The sequence below is a fragment of the Aureococcus anophagefferens genome (genome assembly GCF_000186865.1).
Source record: "Aureococcus anophagefferens unplaced genomic scaffold AURANscaffold_5, whole genome shotgun sequence".
NCBI classification, from domain to species: Eukaryota; class Pelagophyceae; order Pelagomonadales; family Pelagomonadaceae; genus Aureococcus; species Aureococcus anophagefferens.
In genome coordinates, this window is record NW_008705565.1 from 812,075 (window position 1) to 836,556 (window position 24,482).

The window sequence follows — 24,482 nt, forward strand, 5'->3', positions numbered from 1 at the left end:
GGAGGCCGACTCGCCCCCGCCGCAGGACGTCAACGGGTCGTCGTACACGCCGGTGTCGCGGGGCAAGAGCAAGGCGGACGTCGTCCACGAGCAGGCGCACATCATCCAGACGCTCCAGCACGAGCTCAAGGAGCTGAAGAGCCGCATGGACGACATGGAGGAGGTGCAGACGGCGGCGCAGCACGACGCCGGCGACGACGACGACGACGGCGAGGGCCGCACGCGGCCCATCGACCGGCTCTACGAGAAGGCGGACGAGTCCTACTACTTCCGCGTGCAGACCATGATCTTGTACAACGCCGTGACGCCGCGGCTCGTGCTCCACTTCTTCAACGTCATCTTCTGCATCCTGCTGCAGATCTGCGCGCTCCAGACCGTCTGGCAGTGCATCTGGATCCCCGCGAGCTCCGAGAACTACATCGCGGACGACGAGGTCGACGCGTACTTCCCCGCGGGCAAGCCCTACCCGACGAACTACGCCAACATCTTCCACTGGTACGACCACACGCAGATCGACGGCGTCCAGAACATCACCGTGATCCCCCTCTTCTTCTGCGTCATCATGATCACGCTGACGACGCGCAACGACATGAACGAGTGCAAGGCCGGCTACGTCCTCGTCCAGTCCGAGGTGCGCTACGTCATCGCCGACGAGACGAAGCGCGTCAAGGGCCGCGGGTCCATCGTCGACACCATCGGCGTCCAGTCGCAGACGCTGCGGCTCGTCGCGGTGACGTTCCTGCACCTCCTCCGCGGGTCCCTGGTCTGGTGCGTGCTTTCGCCGTGGGTCGCGCGCTCCGGACAAGTGGCGCTCCTTCTCTAGGTACTTTTACGACGTGTCCGCGCAGATCCTGGGCACGTCCGACGGGCCGTTCAACCTGCTGCTGAACTCGCTGGCCATGGTCTTCGTGCTCGAGCTCGACAACGTGATCTACTTCGACATGCCCATGAAGAACTTCTTCGGCGTCGAGGACCCCTACCTGAAGAAGCGGTACCTCCGCCGGCTCAAGGTCGCGCGGCAGATCTTCCGGGACGCGTACCACACGTGCCAGACGGCGCCCGAGTCCGTGGCGCGCCTCTACCACACCGTGGGCTGGGTCTACATCTGGGGCACGGCCGTCGCCCTCTTCCTCATGGGCTTCCACCAGCAAAAGTACACGACGACGGGCAAGTTCGTGACCGTCGACGACGACTCGGGCGCGGGGCCCGTGCACCCGCAGCTGACCAAGATGTACAACTGGTGCATGTACGTCCTCCTCTTCTTCATCCTGATCGACATCCAGACCGTGGCCTTCGTCGCGTCCTGGGACCGGCCGCGGTCGAAGCTCAAGTGGGCCTTTCAGTCGCTCGGCAACTTCGCCTTCGAGGGCTGCTGCCTCATCGTCATGCGCCACCTCATCATCCGCTACGTGCTGGGCATCCTCCTCGCCTACGGCTACTCCCACAAGACGTGGCCCGTCCGCTTCTGGGACCGCGTCAACCCGGGGCCGAACAGGCCCGACAACGAGTACGAGTACGGCTACTACTACGGCGCGGACTACGGCGCGGACTACTACGGCGCGGCCTACGAAGACGGCGCGGACTACGGCGCGACGACCTACGAATAGCGGGATATTCGGCTTACTAATCGATCGGCTTTTTTGCGTTGTAGTTCAAGGTGCACAGCACTCGTGGCTCCCGAGCGGCGCTTGCGAGCTGGACTCGACGAGGTGAGGCTGCGCCGGCGCACCAGCGCACGCACACGCACCGAGCGGCGGCATGGACCAGGAGCGGCAAGCCGTCGTGCACGCGCTGAGCGCATCGCTCGCCGGCACGTCGTCGAAGCTCGAGAAGCAGCTCCTCGCCTGCCTGCAGTCGGCCAAGTGCCAGAAGACGACGGCCATGTGCGTCGGCAAGAAGGGCCCCTGCGACGAGCGCGTGGCGCGGTCCGCCGCGCGCCGGAGCTGTCGGCCGCTGAAGCTGGAGCTCCTCGCGGCCGCGCGCGCGAACGTCTGCGAGCCCTACGTCGAGCGCCTGCGGCCGAACCTCCTGGCGCAGCACGGCGGCGACGAGGCGGCGGTGCGCGCGCGCATGGAGGGCCTCGTCAGCGACTGCGCGGCGGCCCACATCGACCGGGACCCGCAGTACTGGGCCTGCGTCAACGGCGCGCTCCGCGAGGACCTCGTGGCCTGCGCCTTGCTCAACTGCCGCGCGTCCGCGGCGGCGTGCGCGGCGAAGCAGTGCTTCCTCGAGAGCGAGTCGTAACGTTGCGTTTTTACTTGCGTTCAATGGAGCGCGGCGCCGGGCGGCGCGCGGGGTACAGGTAGGTGCAGGACGTCGCAGACGAACGGGGGACAGGTAGGTGCAGGGCGTCTCCGACGCACGGGGGACAAGTCATCAGACGACGGTGATGTCCGCGCAGGAGTTCCAGACCTGGGGCGTCTGCTCGCAGTCCCAGCGCCAGGAGAGCGCGTAGGCGCCCGGCTCGAGGCCCGCGGGGACGCGGACCTCGTCGACGAGCGTGAACTTGAAGTCGCCGAAGCCGTTCTCGACGAGGCCGTTGCCGTAGCCCTCGTCCCAGGCCGTCTCGAACATGACGCCCGTCTCGCAGGACCCGCCGAGCGTCTGGCCGTCGTGGAGGTGCGTCTCGGGGTAGGCCGCGTACTCGCGCTTGGAGTCGCCGGCGACGCAGCTCGTGCCGATGTCGCAGTTGCACCTACGACATGCGTCGGTGATTCGTCGTTCCCGGTCGACCGTTCTCGAAATTCGCCGCGGGGCGCCGGGTCGCGCATGGGCACGGGCACCTTGCGCCACTGCGACTTGGCCGGCCAGGTGCCCTCGGACACCGTCGCCGCGGGGATGGCAAAGTCGGGCCGCGACCCGTCGCGGTAGCGCACCGTCGTGTTCTCGCTCGCAAAGTCGAGGGGCGTCTTTTGGAAGCATTCCTCCGTCGCGCCCGCGAGGCCGTCGGCGCCGAGCTTGCAGAGGCGGTAGGAGAAGCCGCCCGCGTGGTTCGCGTAGATGCCGTAGGACACGGCCTGGGCGCTGCCCGCGGGCCAGACCGGCGCCGCGGCCGCGACGGCCGGCAGGAGTGTCCCGGCCATGTTCACCTCCGGGTAGGCCGTCGACGTCGGCAACGCGCCGCTCCGGTCGCCGCTGTTGCGGCCGCAGGGGTCGAACTCCGGGTTGCCGAGGCCCGCCGTGCCCGGGGACCGCCAGGGGTTGACCTTGGTCCAGTCCGCGTCCGAGCCGGCCTCGACGTCGGCGTTGTAGCTGCGGAACGCGTCGGGCAGCGTCGGGGCCTTCGGCTCGCAGTCGCCGGCGAGGGCGAGGTCCTCGCTCGTCGGGTAGAGGTCCTTGCCGACCATGGAGCAGTTGCCGCAGGACTGGAAGCAGCCGATCTGGTACCAGAGGCACGCGTCGCCGACGCAGCCGTAGCCGCCTACGGGGGGGATTCGGGGGGTCCGGTGGGCACACGCGCCCGCTGGGACGCCGGCGGCCGTGCAGTACTCGCCGGGGTAGAAGCCCGCCTGGCTGTAGGGGTGGGCGCTCTGGCACTGGGTTTCGTCGGCGTCCGGCGCGATGGGCGCGCCCTGGGCGTCGGCGCTCTGGCGCGGCGCGGGCTGCACCATGGCGCCGTGGCCGTGGGCCGCGGGCAGCGACAGTGCGAGGAGCAGGGCGAGATCGCGGGCCATCATCTCTCGTGCGACCGGTGGGCTGGTTTGCTTGTGAACTGGGTCATCTCGCTCCGGAACAAGGCTGCCCGATGCCTGAACTCGAAACAAGACAAGAACAGCAACGGTGAAATCATCGTCCCGTAAATATCAGCAGCCCAAGAGCTCCCGCAAAACTTTGTTGGGGAGCCCAAAATTCCACGCAGGACCTGTGGGCGAGACTATCCACACCAAACGGTGTGGCCTGGTCGCTCCTGCAGCCGGGTCGGCGAGCTCGGCCGCGGCGACGTCGCCATCATTTGCCTCTCGCCCGTCGTCCGCCAGCGGGCCGCCTACCACTTGGCGCGGCCCGGCGCTCGCGAGCCCACGGCCGCGCGCCTAACCATGCTGCGGCATCCGAGCTGGAACGGCCTCGACAAGCCGAGCAGCATCGACCTCTACCGGGACTCGTCCTGCGACATCGAGGAGGCCTGCTGCAACCGGCGGCGGTCCCACTCGCACGACCTGCCCGACGCCTGGGACCGGCGGCGGCGCTGCGTCTTGATCGGCGCCGCGGGCCTCCTCCTATTCCTCGGCGTCGCCGCCGCCTCGTCGGGCCGCACCGCGCGCTTCCCCGCGAGGCCGGCGCCGCCGGCGCGCGCCTCGCGCGTGCTCCTCGCCGACGACGACGGCAGCCTCCACCTGAGCGCGCCGCCCGCATCCGACGGCGAGGCGAGCCGCTACGACAGCCTCCTCGAGTCGAACTTCGGCCCGCCGCCGGCCGTGGCCCGCGAGGTCAACGGCACGCGCAAGCAGTCGAAGACGCGCCGGAAGCGCGAGGAGAAGCACAAAATCGCCGCGGAGAAGCGGCGGCTCGCGCAGGAGCTGGAAAATTCGGAGGACGAGCGCGCGGCGACGGACCGGAGGCGCCGCGAGCGCCTGGAGCGCAAGGAGGCGGAGCGCGAGGCGAAGCGCGAGAAGCGCGAGGTCACGGCCGTCATGAACGGCGGCACGCTCGCTCGAACACGATGAGCCCCCGGGGTTTCCGAAGCCCGCGCGGAGAGACGCCGCGCGCGCCTCGCCTCGATTTAAATTCGCATTCGCGTAGTAGGAGCCTACTCCGCCGCGTCGTCGCCGCCGACGGTGCAGAGCGCGAAGCCCGAGACCTCGAAGCCCGGGAGCGCCTTCGCGACGACGGCCGCGACGGTCGCCTTGCCGCCCTCGACGACGTGGGCCTGGCCCGCGAGGGACTTCTCGCCGGCGAACTTGGCGAGGCGCGCGGCGACGATCTTCTCGACGATGTTCTCCGGCTTGCCCGAGTCCGCGAGCTGGTCGACGAGGACCGCCCGCTCCTTCGCGAGCACGTCCGCGGGCACGCGGCCCGCGTCGAGGTAGACGGGCCGCGCGGCGACGGCGTGCATGGCCGCCGCCTTGGCGACGGCGTCGAGGCCCGCGGCGTCGCGGCCGGCGACGTCGCCGGACAGCGCGACGAGCGACGCGGCGAGGCCCGCGCCGGGGCCGACGGCCGCGTGCGCGTACGCGCCGACGACGTCGCCCCCGAGGAGCCGCGCGCGCCGCACGACGACGCGCTCGCCGACGTGGGCCGACAGCGCCGCGGCGGCGTCGGCGCAGGGCTCGCCGTTCGCGAGCGCGAGCGCCGCGAGCGCGTCGCCGTCGACGCGCGCCGCGCCCGTCGCCGCGGACGCCGCGGCGCCGAGGTCGCCGTAGCGCCGGAGCGTCGCGTCGGCGAGGTCGCCGACGAAGGCCTGGAACTTGGCGTTGCGCGCCACGAAGTCCGTCTCCGAGTTCACCTCCACGAGGCAGCCGACGCCGCCGGCGCGGCGGAACGCGACGAGGCCCTACGGACGCGACGGTCAGTGGAGGAAGTTTCGCGGTCGCAGGCGCTGCGTCGCGCGTGCTCCGCGACGCGGTCCGAGAGCTTGGCGGCGCGCGCGATGCCCTTCTTGCGCAGCCACTCGAAGGCGTCGTCGACGTTGCCGCAGGCCTCGATGGCCGCCTTGCAATCGACCATGCGCGCGCCGGACGCGGCGCGCAGCTGTTTGATTAATTGGACGGACATCGTCGGTGGTGGCCGGTGCTCGCTGGTGTTGCTCGCAACGCTGTGCTCGTGTCGGCGACAGGCCACCTCGATGTTTTAGGTGCAAGGACTTGGATTGAAGTATTCGTTGAAGTGCAAACGTTACTTCCTTACGCCAGCCCGACAATTGTGGATCCACGGGGGCTCGGCCCGGCCCGCCACTCGCCGGCCTGGACGCGTCGGTCGACGCCTCCAAGACCGCCTCCACGGACGCGTCCAAGCACTGCGGCACGTTTACCCCGCTGGCGGCGGCTCCGCGGCGCCGAGCGCGAGCGGCCCGTGGAGGCACTTCGCCGAGACCCAGCCGTCGCCCCAGGGCCCCGCGACGTGCACTCGCGCCTCGCCCGCGTCGAGGGCCGCGACGCGGAGGAAGCGCTCGGCGACGAGCGCCGAGTCGAGCGCGGCGCCCGCGCGGACCCTGGCGCCGCGTTTCGTTTGGACGACGTAGGCGGCGCGCTGCCCCGGCTCGCGCGCGCCGCCGGCGCCCCGGCCGAACCGCGCCCGCAGGGGGATGGCTCGAGCCCTTCGCGAAGGACGTCGTCGCCGTCGTCGCGACGGACGCGCCGTCGTCGTCGTCCTCCTCCTCGCGGGGCGCGGCGACGTAGCGCGGCGGCTGGGTAACTTCGTCGGAATCCACCGTCGACACGGGGAAGCCCCGCTTCTTCCAGTCGGCGTAGCCGTCCCGCAACCGGTGCATGCGGTCCACGGGCACCTTCCAGCACTCGTAGAAGAAGTTGCAGAGCCGCATGCAGCGGCCCGCGCCCATGCCCTCCGTGCCGCCCGTGTTCGCGTAGCAGACGACGTGGCGGCCCGAGGCGACGACGCGCTGCGCGAGCGCGACGTATTTCGCGCTGCGCCACTCGAAGTACAAGTCGAAGTAGGGCATCGAGATCGCGCCCGGGACGTGGCTCGCCTCGTAGTCCTTGCGGTCGCGGCCGTCCACCTGCGGCGCGCCGTGATCCGCGGAGCGGCGCGTGACGGGACGCTGGCGTGGCGACGACGACGACGCCGGGCTCCGAGGCCCAGCGCAGGGCGGCGTCGTCGTCTTCGTCCTCGGTGGCGAGGTCCAGGGCCTCGCGCAGCTCCTCGTGCGTGAGCGTGTCGATGGCCGCCGCCTCGAGCAGGTCGAAGAGGCCATAGACCTACGTGACATGGGGCTTCATCCAGGTCATGACGCAGCGCTTCGACACGGGCGAAGGACGCCTCCCGCCACCCTTGGTCTCTCAGGCCACCATCACTCGGGCTGCATAGGCCACCACCATCGTGATTTCTTCTGATACGGCAGGCAACTTGGCAGGCACCGCGCGACGCGCGCTCGCTTGCGATCGCAGCGACGCGCTCTCGACCATGCGGCTTATACGGGGCGGCGCCGAGCGCCCTAGTTCGGCGAGGAGCCCGGCTGGGAGAGGCAGAGGAGCGCCTTGGAGCAGAAGACCTTCCACGTGATCTCGCCGGACCGCGGCGCGTCCATGAGCTCGATGCAGCGCGGCAGGTCCGTCGCGTGCCTCGGGAACGCCTCGAGCAAGATCGTCGGGTTCTCCGACAGCGCGACGAGGAGCTCGCCGCGGTTGACCGTGTCGTCCTTCTTGTGCGCGTCGAAGATGCCCCGGAGGAGCTTCTTCTTCGTGTTGAGCGCGCGGACGTCGAGGCAGGACTCCTGCTCCTTGGCGGAGCGCATGTCCGGCTCGAGGGTCTTGCCCTCGGGCACGTGCGGGTTCTCCTTGATCTCCTTGATCAGGAACGCGACGGGGTCGTCGGGCTTGGTCAGCACGACGCGCTGCGGGGGAGGTTTTTGGGATCGCGGGTCGGCGTTTGCCGGACATCGCGCGCGCGCGACACGTTTATCACGAGACGCGGGCCCCGGACCTTCATGTACTCCTGGAGCAGCGCCTTGATCGAGCTCTGCTCCGCGAAGATGGACATGTGCTGCGCGCGCGGGGACGAATGACTCAAAGCTGCTCATTTTTTCTCAGATGCGCGCGTACCTCCATGAGCTGGGCGCTCGCCGCGCTCTTCTGGCGGCCCGTCATGGTCCCGCGCCGCGGCCGCCGACGAGCGGGCTGCCCTGCGACAGCGCGGTTGTATCGAACCGCCTTGGTGAGGGGCAGCTTTGGCTTGTTGCCCATTCTAATGCTTAGTAGGGTTTTGTAAAATACGACTTTATTTCAGGATCGACGAGCTAGCGGCACCGCTCCGCCGAGCGCAGGGGTCGATCCGGGGACGTAAGGTCGTTCTGGGCCGCGCCCGCGCGTCGCGACCATGCTCGGAGTCTTTGCGCAGCTCGCGCACCGCTCGGCGGGGTCTGGCGGCGCGCGCCGATTGACACCACGTCGCGTAGCTCGTCGATCCTGAAAATAAAGTCGTGTTTTAGAAAACCCTTGCAAGCATGAATTCGAGGTGAAGCTTCTAAGAGAAGCAGGGCGCGAAGACCGCCAGAAGCGCGCGCTGTTGAGGCCCGCGCGCCGCTCCGACCGCGTCGCCCCGCCGCCGCCCGCGCCCGGGCGCCGCCGCGGCCGATCCCGCGGCCGGGCGCCGCGAACGAGGCCCGCGGGCGATCGGTTCAGTTTGAACATCCGAACGTCAACATGTCGACGCTCGAGCGCCAACTCGGGTCCATGGCGTCCCTCAGTTCGACGTCGTCGACCCTGAGCTTCGACGAGGACCTCGTCGACGCCGACGGCGTGCCGCAGCTGCCCCTGCGGCGCCGCGAGGGCGACCTCCGGCGCGCCGGCGCGCGGGAGGAACAGAAACGGAAGACCTCTTCCACGTCCGTCAAGTGGTTCAGCACGCTGAGCACGCACCCGCTCGTCGGCGCCCTCGGCGCCTTCCTCACCATCGTCCTCCCGCCCCGCGTGGCGTCGTCGCTGAGCCAGTACGCGTCCGGGCTCCGCCTCGCGGGCGACGACGACGAGGACGACGAGCACCCGAGCGCCCTGCCCACGGGCGGCGAGTCCCACAACGGCGGCTACGGCTTCTACGTCGCCATCACGCCGCCGGCGCCGGGCTACGGGAGCCCGCGCGCGGACTCGTTCCTGCCACCGGGCCTCCTCCTCGGCGCCGCGGCGTCGCCCGCGTCGACGTCCGCGTCGACGCCGCCGACGGCGGAGACGTCGCCCTCGTCGTATCGAACCAACGGCGGCAGCACGCCGCCGCTCATCGCCTACGCGCCCCGCGACGCGGACCCCGCGGACGAGCTCGACGCGGTCCCCGCGCTGTGAGCTCGCCCCCTCGGCGCCCGCGGCGACGTCTCCGCCCGGGTGCCCGCCGTAATCACCCTTCTTTCGTTTCACTCCTTCTTTTAAACACGGACCCCCCGCCTCAGTAGAGGATGTCCTTGCCGCCGAGGACGACGAGGACGGTCATGATCGCGAAGATCGCGCCGTAGGTCTTGAGGCCGCCGTCGTAGTCGAGCTGCGTCGGGTCCCCGGACTGCGCCTCCTTCGTCAGCCGCTTCTTCATCTCGTCGCTGATGCCCTGCTTCGGCTTGACGCCGGCGTTGAACGCCGCGACCGCGGCCGCGACGACCTCGTCGTCGCCGGAGAAGCCCGCCGCCTCCGCCGCGCCCAGCGACGCCTGCAGCATCGCCTTGTCGCCTACGCGAGCGTCGGGTGAGTTTCCGTCGCGCGCCGCGCGTCGGAGCGACGCCGGGCCCGCGCCGCTCTCGGTCGCCGCGCGCAGCGCGGCCTTGATCTTCATCTTGTTCGCGCCATCCTCGTTCGCCTTGGCCGCGACGGGGTCCGCGACGGCCGCCGCCGCGCTCACCTCGCTCTGCAGCGTGCCCGCCTCGGCGCGCAGCGCCGCGGCCTGCGCCAGCAGGTCCTCGGCGTCGTCGGCGGCGCGCAGCGGTGTTCGCAGCCGCAGCGCGTGTCGCGTGCTCGGCACGGTGAACGCCGTCGCCGACACGGCGAGAAGCGCGAGGAGCTTGGCCATCGTTGTGTCGGTGCGCCTCGTTGTTGAGACGCAGCGTGCCACGAGTGCTGTGCTGGCGTCGCGGGCGCACACTTGCGTCCTGATTGGCTGGAGGCCGCCACTCGACATCGGCGGCGGCCTGCGCAGCTCGTTCTCGGCGGCGTCGACACCGATTCGGGTGCGGTTTTCGGCGGCTCCGCGGCGCATCAGTCCTAGGAGGTCGGCCAAAGCTTATTTGTTGCCGAGCGACGCGCGCGCGCGGCCACCGCCGCCGCGCCAGGTGCTCGGATTTGATGATTTCGAGTCGATTCGGGGTCATCGAGTCGCCCGAGGCAGCTTTGCCCGTCCCTTGGTCGTTTTAGGACGCTCAGTACATAGACCGAGCTGACCGGACCGCCAGACGACCGTCGGGGCTGTTTTCGAGTCCACGGCTGCGCGTTCGAGGCTTCCCGAGCGAAACGCCGACACGCTCTCGAACGCTGTAAAAACGCCGACGGAGCCCGCGACGCGGAACCACTTGCGCAGCGCGACGGTGGGGTAACAATAGGACACGATCGCCGCCCCTGCGACTCCTGGCACGCCCGAACTCGCGCAAACCCTTGGATCCATGGGCTATAACTCGCAAATCGACCACTTTTGAGCCGATTCCGGACGCGCGCGACCACATCGAGCGCCGATTTTTGCGCGTGGTTGTCGTCGCAACATGTCCGGGGCGCGCACGAAGAAGAACGGCTAGAATCCATGCCATAGCGGCTGCATAAGGTCTCTAAATCAACCAACATGCTCTCTGAGCTCAGAGCTCATTCTAGTGGGGAAATCGATGTCTAGTGGCGGTGGCGGGGCGCAAGTGCGCAGCGCGCCGCCGACGGCTGTCGCCGCGCGCGTTCCGCCGCACGTCTCGCTGTCCACAGCTCGTCTTTACGGCAGCCAACCGTCCTGCAGACGCGGGGGCGTTCCCGAAAAAAATTCTTCGACGAGACGTTAGGATCTCGCGCTGCTCTGCCTGAGCGCGCGACGGGAGCGCGACGGTAGCGAGCGTGGGCTGCGGGTTAGCGCGGGCGGGGGCCCATGAGAGCGAACGGGTTAGGAATAGGGAGCGCGAGGTGCTCTGACGCTCTCATTGCGAGCCGCGCCGTCGCACCTTGTTGCGTGTGTTTTGCGCCTTTCTTCTTCTCTCAACGTGAACGACCCCCGTTCCCCGGTCCACCCTCCCTTGCCCCCACCTTAGGTGACGCACCCCAACAGCAGCTACCAGCAGACTTTGGTGAACGTCGGCGGTTCGGTCGCGAAGGTCATGAACTCTCGAAAGAGGCGACGGCCGCCGCGTTCCGCGCCGAAGCGGTTAGATCAAACTGGCGACCAAACCGCTGGCGGACAGCGACGATAGTCGAGGCCGAGGCGACGAGGCCCGCCGCTCGGCGCTAGAGCAACACAAATGGCGCCACGAGCCGAGGGACGGCTACGAGGAACGCGCGCGGCTCGCGCCGACGTTGAACGCGCCACGCCTTCTTGTTGATCTCTTGTTGCCGTCCGATTCTCGTCCGTCTTCGCGGGGCGCGTCGAGTGCAAACAGGGTGCGCGCGGACACTCCACGCGCCGGCGCGCACGCCGTCGCGGGCGCCGCGCGAACACCCAAAAAAAACAAAAAAACGATGCCCCTCCACCGCTACAACACGATGACGCCCTTCGCGTACAAGGTCGAGGCCAACTCCGCGCGCGACTTCTGCCTGCGGCTCGTGCGCGTCGTCCTGCCCAAGCTCGGCGCCGGCGCCATGCGCCTCGCGCCGCGCCTCGAGCGCGGCGCCTGGGAGCTGCTGGAGGTGACGCTCGGCCCGAAGCGCGTGCTCCACCAGCTCGCGCTCGCGGGGCTCCTACAGTTAACGGTCCTGACGTGGCACGCGTTCCGCAAGGGCCGCAAGGGCTCGCGGGGCTTCTCCGCGAACCAGATGATCGGCGCGCTGACGAAGGCGGAGACCCGCGCGCAGTACGTCGCCGCGGCCCGCGCGTTGGACGACGCCGACGGGTCGTCCGCGTGGCGCGAGGCCGGCGGCGGCGGCGAGCGGCTGCTCGACGCGCGGCGCGTCGGCGAGGCCGCCGACGCCTTGGGCCGCCTCGTCGCGCGCTGCAAGAGCCACGGCGTCCACGGCGCCATGTACGCGCTCCGCGGCGGCGCGCTGCTCCCGCGCGACGCGTTCGGGTTGCTCGAGCCGCGGCTCTACGAGACGGCGCGCGCGGGCGGGCCGGAGGTCGTCGAGCGCTACATCACGGCGGCGACGACGGCGCTGGAGTACGTGGCGACGGCGCGCGACGCGTCCGTGCCCGTGGATGCTCGTTTAGCGTTCTTCAACGAGTGCCGCCACGCGCACGGGCGGACGGCGCTGCTGCTGAGCGGCGGCGCGGGCATGGGCGTGTACCACCTGGGCGTCGTGGACGTCCTGCGGACCGCGGGGCTGCTGCCGCGCGTGATCTCGGGCGCGTCGGCGGGGTCCATCGTCGCGTCGCTCGTGTGCTGCCGCACGGACGCGGAGCTCCACGGCGTCTTCGAGGCCATGAAGCGCCAGGGCGCGCGGAACCTGGACGAGGCGGCCGTGGACGCTTTGGAGCCGCGGAGCCGGCCCTGCGCGGTCTACTTCGGCGAGGACGCGGAGGACCGGCACCGGTCGCGGCGGTCGCTCGAGAAGCTCGAGAGGAAGGTCGACACGGTCTACCGGCTGGACTTCTTCCAGTGGCGGTCCGTGAACTCGCTCAAGGACCTCTACCTGGACCAGAACGTGCTCTTCCACGAGAAGTCGATCCTCAACGGGGACCACCTCGCGGACGTCATTAGGGCGGACGTCGGCGGCGACCTGACGTTCCAGGAGGCCTTCGACAAGACGGGGAGGATCCTCAACATCCCCGTGCGCGCCGTCGACACGACGGACCGCCACTCGTCGCACGTGACGGCGCGCGCCGACAGCCGCCTGCTCAACTACCTGAAGACGCCGCACGTCGTCGTCTGGTCGGCCGCGCGGTGCTCGTGCTCCGTGCCGGGCATCTACGCGCCGAGCCCGCTGCTCGCGCGGGACCCGGACGGCACGCTGCGCTACGAGGGCTGCCCGCTGGACGACGACGGGTCCTTCGAGCCGGCGCTCTACGTCGACGGGTCCATGGGCGCGGACCTGCCCATCGAGGCGATGAAGGCCATGTTCAACTGCAACCACTTCGTGTGCTCGCAGACGAACGCCCACGCGGCGATCCTCGGGGATTCGGCGCTGCGGCTCGCGGGGTCCGAGGCGCCGGGCGTGCGCGAGTCGTCCGCGGGGCTGGGGCTGCAGATGGCGCCGGGCGGCACGTCGCTCGCGTCCGGGTGCGAGGCGCTCGCGCTGGCGACGCTGGGCTTCGTGAAGGCGCAGCTCAAGGCCTGGGTGCTCGACGCCGCGGTCTACGCGACGACGCTGCGCCTCGGCGGCCTGGCCCTGGCCGCGGGCGGCGAGCTCCTGCCGTGGCAGCTCGGCGGCTGGGCGATCAACGTGCTCACGCAGCCCTACGAGGGCCGGCCCCAGGACGTGACCATCGTGCCCTGGGCGGGGCACCTGAGCCTCTACGAGGTCATCCTCAAGTGCCTGTCGAACCCCTTACCGAAAGTCGGCGGCGTCTGCCTCGAGGAGGTCATCGACGCGGGCCAGCGGAACACGTGGCGCGAGCTGCCCAAGATCCGCGACCACTGCGCCGTCGAGATCGCGCTGGAGACGGGCGTCCAGCGCCTGCGCCGCAGGCTCGCGGCGCGCGAGCGCGACGCGGACGACGCGCCGGCGACGCGCGAGCGGAGCCCGGAGCGCGACCCGGAGCGGACCGCGGCCGGCATCGACGCGCGCGGCCGCACGCCGTCGTTCTACACGTCGCCGTCGCTGCTCCAGCTCAGCGGCCTCAACGTCGTCGACCCCGTCGTGAGCCCCCACGCGTCGGCCCAGGACCTCGACGCGGCGAGCGCGTCGACGTCGTCGGCGAGCGGCGAGGACGGGCCCGGCGGCGCGGGCTCCTTCGTCAAGGTCCAGCGCCGCCGCGCCAAGTCCGCCGACGCCGTCCAGCGCGAGGAGCCGCCGCGCACGACGCCCGGCGACGACGACGACGGCGACGGCGACGGGCCCATCGTGAAGTCGACGCACATGGCCGCGTTCTACTACCGCGACACGCCGCGCCGCTCCGTCTCCGACGACGGCTCCAACTTTTTCTGATCTGCGTCGCGTGGTAACTGCCTGTCCTTCGTGGTTGGTCTCTGGCTGGGGGGGTTCCGCCTCGAGAGGGGTTGCAATTGCATCCCGGCACTTCACCATCTTCACCAAAAAGTGCACCCAGGTGTTTTCTTTGACTTTCCTCACACGAGGTGATGGAAGCCTAGTCTCCCGCTTGCTGCGAACATGCGAGAGCCGGAGGCGATCCTCCGGGAGTCGTCGACGCTCCTGCGGCTGCGCGGCGGCGGCGCACGCGCGAGACGGCCACGGTCGTCTTCGGCCCCGTCGCCGTGCTTTTGCTCTTAAACCTGATCTACGCCGCCTTCGGCGATGGCTGGTTCGACTCCACGGGCTGGATCGAGCTCGTGCTCTGGCCCGCGGGCGCCATGCTCCTCGGGCAGCTCGCGGTGTCGGCCTTCGCGCGAGACGTCGCCGAAAAGAAGGTCGAGATGCTCGAGGTCTGCGGCGCGTCGCGCGAGGCGTATTTGGCGGCGTTCCTCGTCGAGTTCGCCGCCGTGGGCCTGCTGGGCGCCGTCGTCGCCGCAACCTTCGCCGCGGGCTTCGGCCTCTTTCGGGGCGCGAGCTTCTTCCTCGTGCTCGGGCTCCTCGTCTGCTTCAATCTGGCGACGGTCGCGAACGGCGCGCTCGGCGCGGCGGTCGCGCCCTACGACGCGCGGGCGCCGTCGGCGTCGGCGGCGACGCAGGGCTTCCTGCTCTGGCAGACCCTGGGCGTCGCTCTCTTCTTCCTGTGCGTCGTCGACATGCTCGACGGCCACTCGGACGCCGCGGCCGTCTCCCCGGCGGCGCAGTACCTCGCGTGCCTCCACCCCATGGCGGCGCTCCTCCTCGGCGCCGACTCCTTCCGCGGCCCGCCGACGAACGACCGCGGCGACGACGCGCCCTACACGGGCGTGACCATCGGAGGCATCTGCGCGATGCTCCTCGTCGACGTCGTCGTCTACGGGCTCCTCGCGGCATTCGCCTTCGCCGGCGACGTCGACGTCGGCCAGGTCCTGAAGACGCTCCGGTCCCTCCGGACGGCGCCCGAGGACCTCGCGCTCCTCAAGCACGAGGCGCTCCGGAGGCGCGACGTCGTCGCGCAGCCGCGCGACGCGTCGCCGGGGAAACCGACGGTCGTCGCCGACGGCCTCCGCAAGGTCTTCGCGACGTTCGGCGGCGACGAGGTCGTGGCCGTCGACGGCGTCGACCTCGCGTTCTACGAGAACGAGTGCTTCAGCCTCCTGGGGCACAACGGGGCGGGCAAGACGACGACGATCGCCACGCTGGTCGGGCTGGCGACGCCGACGTCGGGGACCGCGTCCGTCTCCGGCCGGGACCTCGCGGACATGACGGCGATCCGCACGACGCTGGGCTACTGCGCCCAGCACGACACCTTCTTCGACGACCTGACCGTCGAGGAGCACCTCGTGCTAGCGGCGACGCTGCGCCGCGCCGCGGGCCCGGCGGCCGACGCGGCCGACGCGCTCCGCGAGACGCGGCTCGCCGCGTTCGCGGCGCACGCGCCGCCGCACCTGAGCGGCGGCATGCGCCGCAAGGTGTCGACGGCCCTGGCGCTCGCGGGCGCGAAGACGAAGTTCGTCGTGCTGGACGAGCCGACCGCGGGCACGGACCAGCGTCCTGCGACGATTTTCGAGAGGTTTTGACCGGGAAAACGATGAAAAATGGTCACCGAAGCATTTGGTAGGCATGGACGCGGCCGCGCGCCGCGAGCTCTGGAACACGATCGCCGACGCGAAGCCGGGCCGGACGTTCCTGTTGACGACGCACTACATGGACGAGGCGGACATTTTGGGCGATGCCATCGCGATCATGGCGCGCGGCGTCGTGAAATGCGTCGGGTCGTCCCTGTTCCTGAAGAAGCGCTTCGGCGGCGGCTTCCGGCTGTGCTGCGAGCGCGCGGCGGGCGCGCGGCCCGCGGCGCTCGCGGCCTTCGACACGTTCCTGTTCGAGCACATGGGCTTCAACGGGAAGCGGGAGCGCACGGGCGCCGAGGCGCGGCTCGCGGAGCGGCAGATCGTCGCGACGCTCGACGCCGGCGCCGCGGACCGGCTGCCGGCGCTCTTCCGGGCCCTGGACGACGGCGCGCTCGCGGAGCTGAGGATCGCGTCCTACGGCGTCGGCCCGTCGACGCTCGAGGCCGTGTTCCTGAAGGTCGGCGAGGGCGGCGACGACGACGACGACGTCGTCGAGGCGGACCCGCACGACGCCGCGGCCGGCCCGGCGCCCGCGGCGGCGAAGCCGCCGGCGCGGCCGACGCTCGAGTGGGGGGCGCTCGAGACCGACGACCGGCGGCAGGCGCTGGCCCTGTGGCGCAAGCAGCTGACCATCGTCGCGCGGGACCCCTACGAGGTCGTCGTCGCTGCCGTGCCGACGTACGCGGCGATCGTCGCGTTCGCGCTCGACTCCATGGGCGCCTTCGGCGACGACCGGAAGGGCCGCGACATCTGCGTCATGCTCGTGTGCGCCTGCGGCTGGCTCCTGTACCCGGCCGCGGGCTGCGCGCGCTTGGTCCGCGAGCGCCAGCTCAAGCTCCGCGCGTTGCTGAACGTCGCGGGCTGCGGGCGCAGGGCCTACTGGACGGGCAACTTCGTCGGCGACTACGTGCTCTGCTCCGTGAACGTCGTGGGCACGTGGGTCGTCGTCGCGGCGCTCGGCGAACCGCGGTGGTTCACGGGCGGCCGCGTCTTCTACATGCTGCCGGCGTGGGCCGCGCTCAACGTCGCCCTCGCGTACTCGGCGTCGACGTTCTTCGACACGCCGTCGGCCGTCTACGTGGGCGTGCCCCTGGGCCAGTTCCTGTCGCTCATCGTGCCCCAGATCATCATCCTGTTCTTGTTCGTGACGATCTTCAAGCACTTTGGCATGAGCTTCGAGTCCGTCCAGAGCAAGCAGTCGTGGCTCGGGGTTCTCGTGTCGCCCATCGCCGCGTTCACCGTGGGGTTCTACGAGCTCGCGCACGACACGTGGCCCGCGGGCGGGCCGACGCCCTGCGGCGTCATCGTCGCCATCATGGCCGCGACCGCGGTCCTCCACTTCTCGTACGCGGCGTCGTCCGACGCGCGCGCGTACCGCGGGCTCGCGCCGACGCCGCACCCGCGGCCCGCGAGCGACGACGACGACGGCGACGTCGCCGCGGAGCGCCGGGCCGTCGCGGCGGCGCGAGGCTCGACGCCGCCGCCGCCGCTCGCGGTCGACCGGCTCCGCGTCGTCTACCCCGGCCGCGGCGACGCCGCGGACGTCGTCGCCGTCGACGACCTGTCCTTCCAGGTCGCGCGCGGCGAGGTCTTCGGCCTGCTCGGCGCCAACGGCGCGGGCAAGACGTCGACGATCGACGTTTTGGTGCGCCACGCGGCGCCCGCGGCGGGCGACGCGAGAATCCGCGGCGTCTCCGTGTTGGCGGACTTCGAGGCGGCGTCGAAGGGGCTCGGCTTCGTGGCCCAGGACAACACCTTATGGCCGACGCTCACGTGCCGGGACCACCTGCGGCTCTTCGCGCGGCTCCGCGGCGCCGCGGACGGCGCGGCGTTCGAGGCGAAGATCGACTACACGCTCGACCGCCTGGACCTGCGGCGGCACAAGTCCAAGCAGGCCCACGCGCTGAGCGGCGGCGCGAAGCGCAAGGTCTGCGTCGCCGTGGCGCTCGTGGGGGACCCGGCCTGCGTGCTGCTCGACGAGCCGTCCGCGGGTCTCGACCCCGTCGCGCGGCGGAAACTGTGGAACGTCGTCGCGGAGACGGCGGGCAGCCGCGCCGTCGTGCTGACGACGCACCTCATGGACGAGTGCGAGGCGCTCTGCGACCGCCTCGCGATCCTGGTGCGGGGGAAGCTCCGCTGCCTCGGCACGTCGCAGCGCCTCAAGACGAAGCTCGGCGGCGACTTCGACCTCAAGGCGACGCTCGGCGCGGGCGCGGCGCCGGCGGCCGTCGACGCCTTCGCGACGTCCCTCGGCGCCGCGGCGCCCCACGCCGTCCTGGGCCGCGCGCGCCACTACAAGGTGCCCAGGGCGCGCGCGGGCGCGCTCGGCAACGTCTTCGAGGCGCTCGCGGCCGCGCAGCCGCGGCTCAAGATCGACGAGGCCGCCTTCACGCAGCCGACGCTCGAGTCCGTCTTCCTCGACGTCGCCGAGCGGTACGACACGCCGGCCGACGAGGGGGCGGTGGTGTAGTTTACGTATGTTGTGATGGACGGTGTGCCGACGGAGTCCGGCGCCGCACAGGCAAGGGGCGGCACGGCACTCATGCCTTCGCTTTTCCTGAGCGCTCCACCTGGAGGACCATCAATGCGATCTCGCGCCGCACTAACACCTCGCACTCACGCCTCGTAAATTTACAGCGCATTATTTGACATACCCCGCCTCTCTCGGCGTCCCAAAAAGAGTCGCCAGACACCGCTTTTACGACCCGTCGCGACGCCCGCGACGCCCGAGTCAAAGCGTTCCCTACGACCGCGACCGCGCCCGTTCCGCCCCCGAGGCGTCACCCGCCGGGCGCGGTCGTCGTCGCCCCGGGGTCGGCGGGGGCCACTTCGCTACATGGGAACCCGGGGGGCCTCGCGGCTCCGCTCGTTCGCCGAACCGACTTCGAATTTACGATGCTCGCATAGGATGATGCGGACGCTGCTCGTCGCGCTACTCTGCTCCGCAAGAGCGACAAAACCCGCCGCGCCCTTCGACGTCGCGGACTGGTTCGGCGGCGGCTGCGGCCGCACGACACGCACCGTCACGGTCGTCGAGACGCGCTTCATGCAGGGCCAGGGCCAGTTCCCCGAGCTCGTCGCCGCGCGGCTCGAGCAGCTGCTGGCCGTCGCCGTGCCGTCCCTGGCCCACCAGACGAACCAGTGCTTCGTCTGGGTCCTCCTCACGGACCCGAAGCTGCGCGACGCGCCGCGGCGACGAATCGAGCAGGCGCTGCGGCCGCTCCCGCACGCGCGGCTCGTCCCCGGGGGAAAGGCGAACAAAACGGCGCCGAACGCGACGCTCTTCGAAGGGGTGTTTGGGGCATCGCGCTGGCGCAGAGCCATGCACGACGCCCGCGAGTTCGCGTATGTGCGGTTGGACGCGGACGACGGCCTCCACGTCGACTACCTCCGGCTCCTCGCGGACTGGCGCGCGCTGCACCGCGGCGAGCTGTCGCCGACGTCGACGTACGCCTACGCCTGCTCGTCGCGGTCCCTGAACTGGAAGAGCGCCGAGGTGAAGGAGTGGGAGGCGACGAGCGCGGGAAAAAAGCCGAAGAGCGTCCACCTCGACGCCTTCTACGAGCGGCAGGACCGGGGCTGCGTCGCGTCGGGCCTCGCCATGTTTCACGTCGTCCTCGACGGCGCCGTCCCGCCCTGCGCGCCGCGGCCCTGCTCCGCGAACCACGACAAGCTCCGGGTCCAGCCCTTCCAGGTGCAGAACATCGTCGTCAACGCGTCGTCGCCGTCGTCGCCGCCGCCGGTCTTCCGCGTGCGGTCCGTGACGTCCACCGGCGGCAACAACCAGGAGGGTGACCTCGCGGACGTGTCGCCGGCCGCCGTCGCCGCGGACTACGGCCTCTCGCTCGTCGACCTGCTCGGGCTCACGCGCTACATCAAGCGCCACGAGGCCGCCGTCGCGAAGGAGATGCTCGGGTCGCGCGCCGCCCGCGGCTTCAACTCCCAGTACAAAGGGGCCCCCAGCAAAAAGGCCGCGGCCGCGTTGGAGACTCATCTCGCGGAAGTCATCAACGTCCACGAGAGACGCGAAGAAGCAGCACGGTGCTACGCGCGGCGCTACTCCGACCTCGTCAGGACGCTCTGCGACGGCGAGGTCGAGTTCTGCGACATGGTGGTGCTCCACAGGCACTACCTCAAGCAAGGCAAGGCCCAGGGCCGCCTCTGGGGCTGCGGCAAGCCATCCTCGCTCCACTACCCTAGCCCGGACCCGGCGGTTGCCTTGGCCAGAAGCCGCGAACGAGCCGCGGGCGAGGGCAAGACGATCTTCAAAAATACTCCGCAAAACCGAATCAGCGATCCGCGAAACCGAATCAGCGCAATGCTCAAAAACTATCGCGTTGTGGGCAAAGGTTCTTCGAGGACTCAGCACGGTAGTACGCAAAACAGCAAACATGGCGGTATCAAGGCCGAGGCCGCGCGCCTCGCGCGAGCGGAGGAGGCCGCGCGCGCGTTCGTCCTCGCGAACAGCGGCCTCGTCGAGGGAACCGCGAATTTCGACGCCGCCGTCGCGGCCGCGCGCGAGTTGGCGAGGACGTTCTAAGCCATCGTCTCCTTCAACGAAGCTCCTTTACCTACAACAATCTTCCGAGGAAGTCGAGACGTGCAGAGGCATGGCCGCGCCGTGGAAATCGCGCGGCCTCCGCGCCGTCGCGCTCGCCGCGTGCCTCGCCGTCTCGTCGGCCGTCGCGCCGCCGACGCGGCGCGCGACGCTGCGGCGGCTCGTCGGCGGCGTCGCCGCGGCGTTGGGCGCGCCCTTGGCCGCCGCGGCCCAGTCGCTGCGCGGCGTCGAGCAGGAGACGATCGCGCTCTTCGAGCGGAACACGCCGAGCGTCGTCTTCATCGACACCTTCGTCGAGCAGCGCGACGCGCTGTCGAGCAACATCCTCGAGCTGCCCGCGGGCACGGGCTCGGGCTTCGTCTGGGACAGGAGCGGCCACATCGTCACGAACTACCACGTCATCCGCAACGCGGCGGAGGCGTCCGTGACGCTCCTGGACCCGAAGACGGGCGTCAAGACGAGCCGGCGCGCGAGCCTGCGGGGCGTGGACCCGGACAAGGACATCGCGGTGCTGACCGTCGACGGCTACGAGCCCGCGGCGCTCAGGGCAGGAAAAGAGTGATTCAATGTCGCTTCAACGTGAGGGTTCCGCGCGCGATTGTCCCAGAGAAAGCATCCACGCGTCGAGAGCGCTCCGAGAGATGATCGCTCGTCCAAAAATTAGCCGAAACGAGTGGAAAACGACCGAGAGATGAGCCTCCAAAGTTGGGAATTTCGCACTCTTTTCCTGCCCAGGCGGCGCTCCGGCCCGTGTCCGTGGGCACGTCGAACGGCCTCAAGGTCGGCGCGACGGTCTTCGCCGTGGGCAACCCCTTCGGCCTCGACCACACGCTCACGCAGGGCATCATCTCGGGCCTCGGCCGCGAGATGCGGAGCCCGACTGGCCGGCCGATCACGAACGTGATCCAGACCGACGCGGCGATCAACCCGGGCAACTCCGGCGGGCCTTTGCTCGACTCCCTGGGCAAGCTCGTGGGCATGAACACGGCCATCTACTCGCCGAGCGGCGCGTCGTCCGGCGTCGGCTTCGCGATCCCCATCGACACGCTCGCTTTATCCGTCGCGTCGCTCATCAAGACGGGCACGGTGCTCCGGCCCATCATGGGCGTCTCCTTCCTGGAAGCGGCCCAGGCCAAGGCGTTGGGCATCGACAAGGGCGTGCTCGTGCTCGCGGCGCCCGCGGACGGGCCCGCCGCCGCCGCGGGCATGCGCGGCACGTCGCGGTCGACGGACGGCAACCTCCAGCTCGGCGACGTCATCATGGAGATCGACGGCCGCACGGTGTCCACGGAGGCCGACATGTTCAAGGCGTTGGACGCGCGGAAGCCGGGCGAGTCCGTCAAGGTCGTCGTCGCGCGCGGCCAGCGCGTCTCCGCGGACGGCTCCGCGGACGACGTCGTCACCGTCAACGTGCCCCTCACGGTCAAGCTCGGCGGCGCCGACGACATGCGCGTCCCGCCGCCCATGGCGGGGCGCGCGAAGCCGCCGGGGCCCGCGTCGCCGACGACCGCGCGGCCGCTCTAGGGCGCGCGCGCGTAAGGCCGGGTGTACATGAATTCGGCATGCCCGGGCGTCGGCCGCACGTTCCCTGGGAGGAGGTCCCCGCCCACTCCTACTGCACACACGCGTTACGTACTAAGTAAACTGCGCGAAAGCGCTGTAGGCCATGGGCCGGACGGGCGGGTGGGGCACGGCCTCGAAGGTCGTGAATTTCGGCGCGAGGTCCCGGCCGAGGTGGATGAGCGCGCCCTTGTTCCCGACCGCGTCGCAGTAGTTGGGCGCGGAGAAGATGGTGATGAGCGCGCCGCCGTGCTCGACCTCGTAGCCGTTCTCCCGGACCTCGTGGGAGCGGATCAGCAGGCCCAGGTCGTTCTTGGCCAGGAACGCGCGCGTCACGTCCGGCCCGAACGACAGGCCGACGCCGCGCCGCGACGGCGTCCGGCCGTCGAGGGGCTGCGGGTCGGACCAGAGCAGGTCGCAGAAGACGCCGATCTCCGGCGGCTCGTCGTCGCGGTCGATGGCGCGGATGTCGTCGAGCGTGACGTCGTCCGTCGACGGGCAGCCGCCGTGGACGACGATGACGCGCCGCTCGATGACGCACCCCAGGGGCAATAGGCAGAAGCACTCGTGGAATAGGTCGAGCACCGCGCGGTCGTACTTGTGCAGGATTTCGCCCTCGAACCCGTAGAACTTGGCCATGGTCCGCGTCTCGTGGTTGCCCCGGTTCAGGTGCACCGCGGAGGAGTCGCGCGCCTTGAGCATGAACAATGAAATCGCGACCTCGAAGGAAAACGAGCCCCGGTCGACCATGTCGCCGTTGAAGACGTAGGGGTTCGCCGCCGACGGCAGCCCGTTCATCTCGAAGATGTTGAGCAGGTCGTAGAACTGGCCGTGGACGTCGCCGCAGACCGTGTAGTGGGGCGCGGCGGCGGGGATCGCCAGATCGACGACCGTCGACTCCGCGGCGAGGAGCTGGCGCGTTTGTGCCAAAATCAGCAGCACGGACCGCCGGTCCAACAACTTCTGGGACCTGAGATGAATCAGCGCCGCGTCGATGAACGCGCCGTCGACCGCGCCGCCGCCGAGCGCGGGGCCCTCGTACGCCGCGGGCACCTCCAGGTTCGCGACCCAGGCGTAGGCGTCCGGCGGCGGCGCCGGCGGCGGGCCGGTGGACGGACCAACGGGTTGTTGTCGCGCGACGGGCTCGAGGAGCCGCGCGGTGACCCACCCGTCGACGGGCGCGACGATGCGCAGCCGCGCGGACACGACGGCGCTCGCCTCGTCGAAGAGCTCGACGAGCGCGCCGTGCGGCAGCTCGCCGACGAGAGCGCTGTCGAGGGACACGGCCTCGCGCACGAGCACGCCCCGCTTGCCCTTGACGCGCCAGGTCGTGGGGGCGGCGGCGCCGCTCGACTCCGTCGGCGCGTCGTCCATGGGCTCCGTCGGTGCGGGCGCCGTCGGCGCGGGCGGCGGCGCGGGCGCCGGGACGGGCGAGCTCGCCGCCGCCTCGAGCTGCCGCCGCTGCTGAAACTCCTTGAACGACATCACGCAGCCATCATCGTCCGGCGGCGTCGGGCAGCGTCGACGCCGCGAGGATTCGTCGTCCCAGGCCAACTTGAGGACTTGTTGGACTAGTTATTGAAGGGGGTGCGCACCCGAAGATCCCGCCCGGAGGCTCAGACGGAGGCGTAGCCGGGGGGTTGGCGTTCCCACACCGGCCCCTTCCTCCGACCCAAAGATCGCGCGTGCACTCGGATCGGAGGTGTGGCGGCGGTACACTCGCGCCAAGCCTGGTACCGACCGCCACGCCGAGAGCACGCCGGGATTGGCGCCGGGCGGCAGCTCCTGAGTCGCCTCATTCAGACGACACTCTCACCGGACTCTCCGTGGACCGGGGGAGGTTGAGACCGCGGGCACTCGCACGCAAACGAGCAGGAACTCCGGCTCGACCAGGCCGATTCACCTCAGGACCACGAGTGGCTAGCCGAGGGCGCACGCCGAAAAGGACACCCGTAGTCAGCGGGACCGAAGAGAGCAGAGACGCCGACGAAGAGAGCGAAGACGCCGACGCCGACGGAGCCGCACACAGCGCCACGCTACGAAGAGACGCTGCAGAATGCAGAGAAACGAATGGACACGGGCACATCGAAGCCCGCACACCGAAGCCATCGAGGGCGCCGACCCCACCAGCTCCCCCCAAGACTCACGCCGAAGGCATCCGAACGAAGCGAGCGCGCGCGGCAGCCCCCCGGGCCCGTGGGCGACGTCGCGCCGACGGCCAAGCACTGCAAGTTCTCGCGCGCGGCGCCCCGCCGCCCAATCGACGCGCGCAGCGGGGCGCTCCTCCCCGAGCGTCCACCGGACCCAACGCGGCGAGCTCCACCACCGGCCGCTGCGCGAGACCACCCCCGCGCGCCTCCGAAGGCTGCCCCATAAGCTACGGCGTCATCCGATTTGGGGTTGTTGCCTGATGTTGAGGCCGAGTCGCGGTCTCGCCGCAAACTCTCGAGACGACTCGCCTCGACGCGTCTCTAAACGTAGGGGGCCCGGGAGGTCGAGTCGAAAAGATGGGCGACGGCGGCAACAAATTCACGTGGGATGCGGTCTTCAGCATCTTGCTCTACAGCGTGTTCAGCTCGAGCATGCTCCTCGTGAACAAGCTCACGGTGTCCTTCCTGCCCGTGCCGACGGCGATCTCCCTCGTGCAGATCCTCTTCGCCGTCGCCTTCGTCGTCCTCGCCCGGGCCGCGCGGTGCCTCGATGTCGACTCTCTCGAACGTCGCAAGGTCGCGAGCTACGTCGTCTACGTCGCGTTATTCGCGCTCGCCCTGCTCCTCAACATGAAGTCGCTCGCGGCGG

The 24,482-nt window shown here is 70.2% G+C and overlaps 6 protein-coding genes across 6 annotated transcripts; 2 read left to right on the forward strand and 4 right to left on the reverse strand.

Annotated features, from left to right (window-relative positions):
* Positions 1-4,747: 4,747 nt before the first annotated feature.
* Positions 4,748-5,712, reverse strand: AURANDRAFT_22852 (hypothetical protein; the record flags this gene model as incomplete). Its single annotated transcript, XM_009037028.1, has 2 exons — positions 4,748-5,491; positions 5,560-5,712. 2 exons carry the CDS (start codon positions 5,710-5,712, stop codon positions 4,748-4,750), a joined length of 897 nt encoding a protein of 298 aa, XP_009035276.1.
* A 252-nt stretch (positions 5,713-5,964) lies between these two features.
* Positions 5,965-7,760, reverse strand: AURANDRAFT_62558 (hypothetical protein; the record flags this gene model as incomplete). The annotated part of the gene is made up of 6 exons (XM_009037027.1): positions 5,965-6,148; positions 6,267-6,673; positions 6,729-6,872; positions 7,166-7,507; positions 7,597-7,656; positions 7,716-7,760. The coding sequence occupies 6 exons, from the start codon at positions 7,758-7,760 to the stop codon at positions 5,965-5,967; spliced, it is 1,182 nt and encodes a 393-aa protein (XP_009035275.1).
* A 1,288-nt stretch (positions 7,761-9,048) lies between these two features.
* Positions 9,049-9,660, reverse strand: AURANDRAFT_62559 (expressed protein; the record flags this gene model as incomplete). The annotated part of the gene is made up of 1 exon (XM_009037026.1): positions 9,049-9,660. The coding sequence occupies one exon, from the start codon at positions 9,658-9,660 to the stop codon at positions 9,049-9,051; it is 612 nt and encodes a 203-aa protein (XP_009035274.1).
* A 7,448-nt stretch (positions 9,661-17,108) lies between these two features.
* On the forward strand, positions 17,109-17,726 carry AURANDRAFT_6200 (hypothetical protein; the record flags this gene model as incomplete). Its single annotated transcript, XM_009036514.1, has 1 exon — positions 17,109-17,726. A coding segment is annotated over one exon (618 nt), but the record flags the coding sequence as incomplete, so codon positions are not given.
* Positions 17,727-20,319: 2,593 nt separating this feature from the next.
* Positions 20,320-21,485, forward strand: AURANDRAFT_2617 (hypothetical protein; the record flags this gene model as incomplete). The annotated part of the gene is made up of 2 exons (XM_009036488.1): positions 20,320-20,640; positions 20,859-21,485. Coding segments are annotated over 2 exons (948 nt in total), but the record flags the coding sequence as incomplete, so codon positions are not given.
* Positions 21,486-21,758: 273 nt separating this feature from the next.
* On the reverse strand, positions 21,759-23,057 carry AURANDRAFT_23158 (hypothetical protein; the record flags this gene model as incomplete). The annotated part of the gene is made up of 1 exon (XM_009037025.1): positions 21,759-23,057. The coding sequence occupies one exon, from the start codon at positions 23,055-23,057 to the stop codon at positions 21,759-21,761; it is 1,299 nt and encodes a 432-aa protein (XP_009035273.1).
* Positions 23,058-24,482: the final 1,425 nt, after the last annotated feature.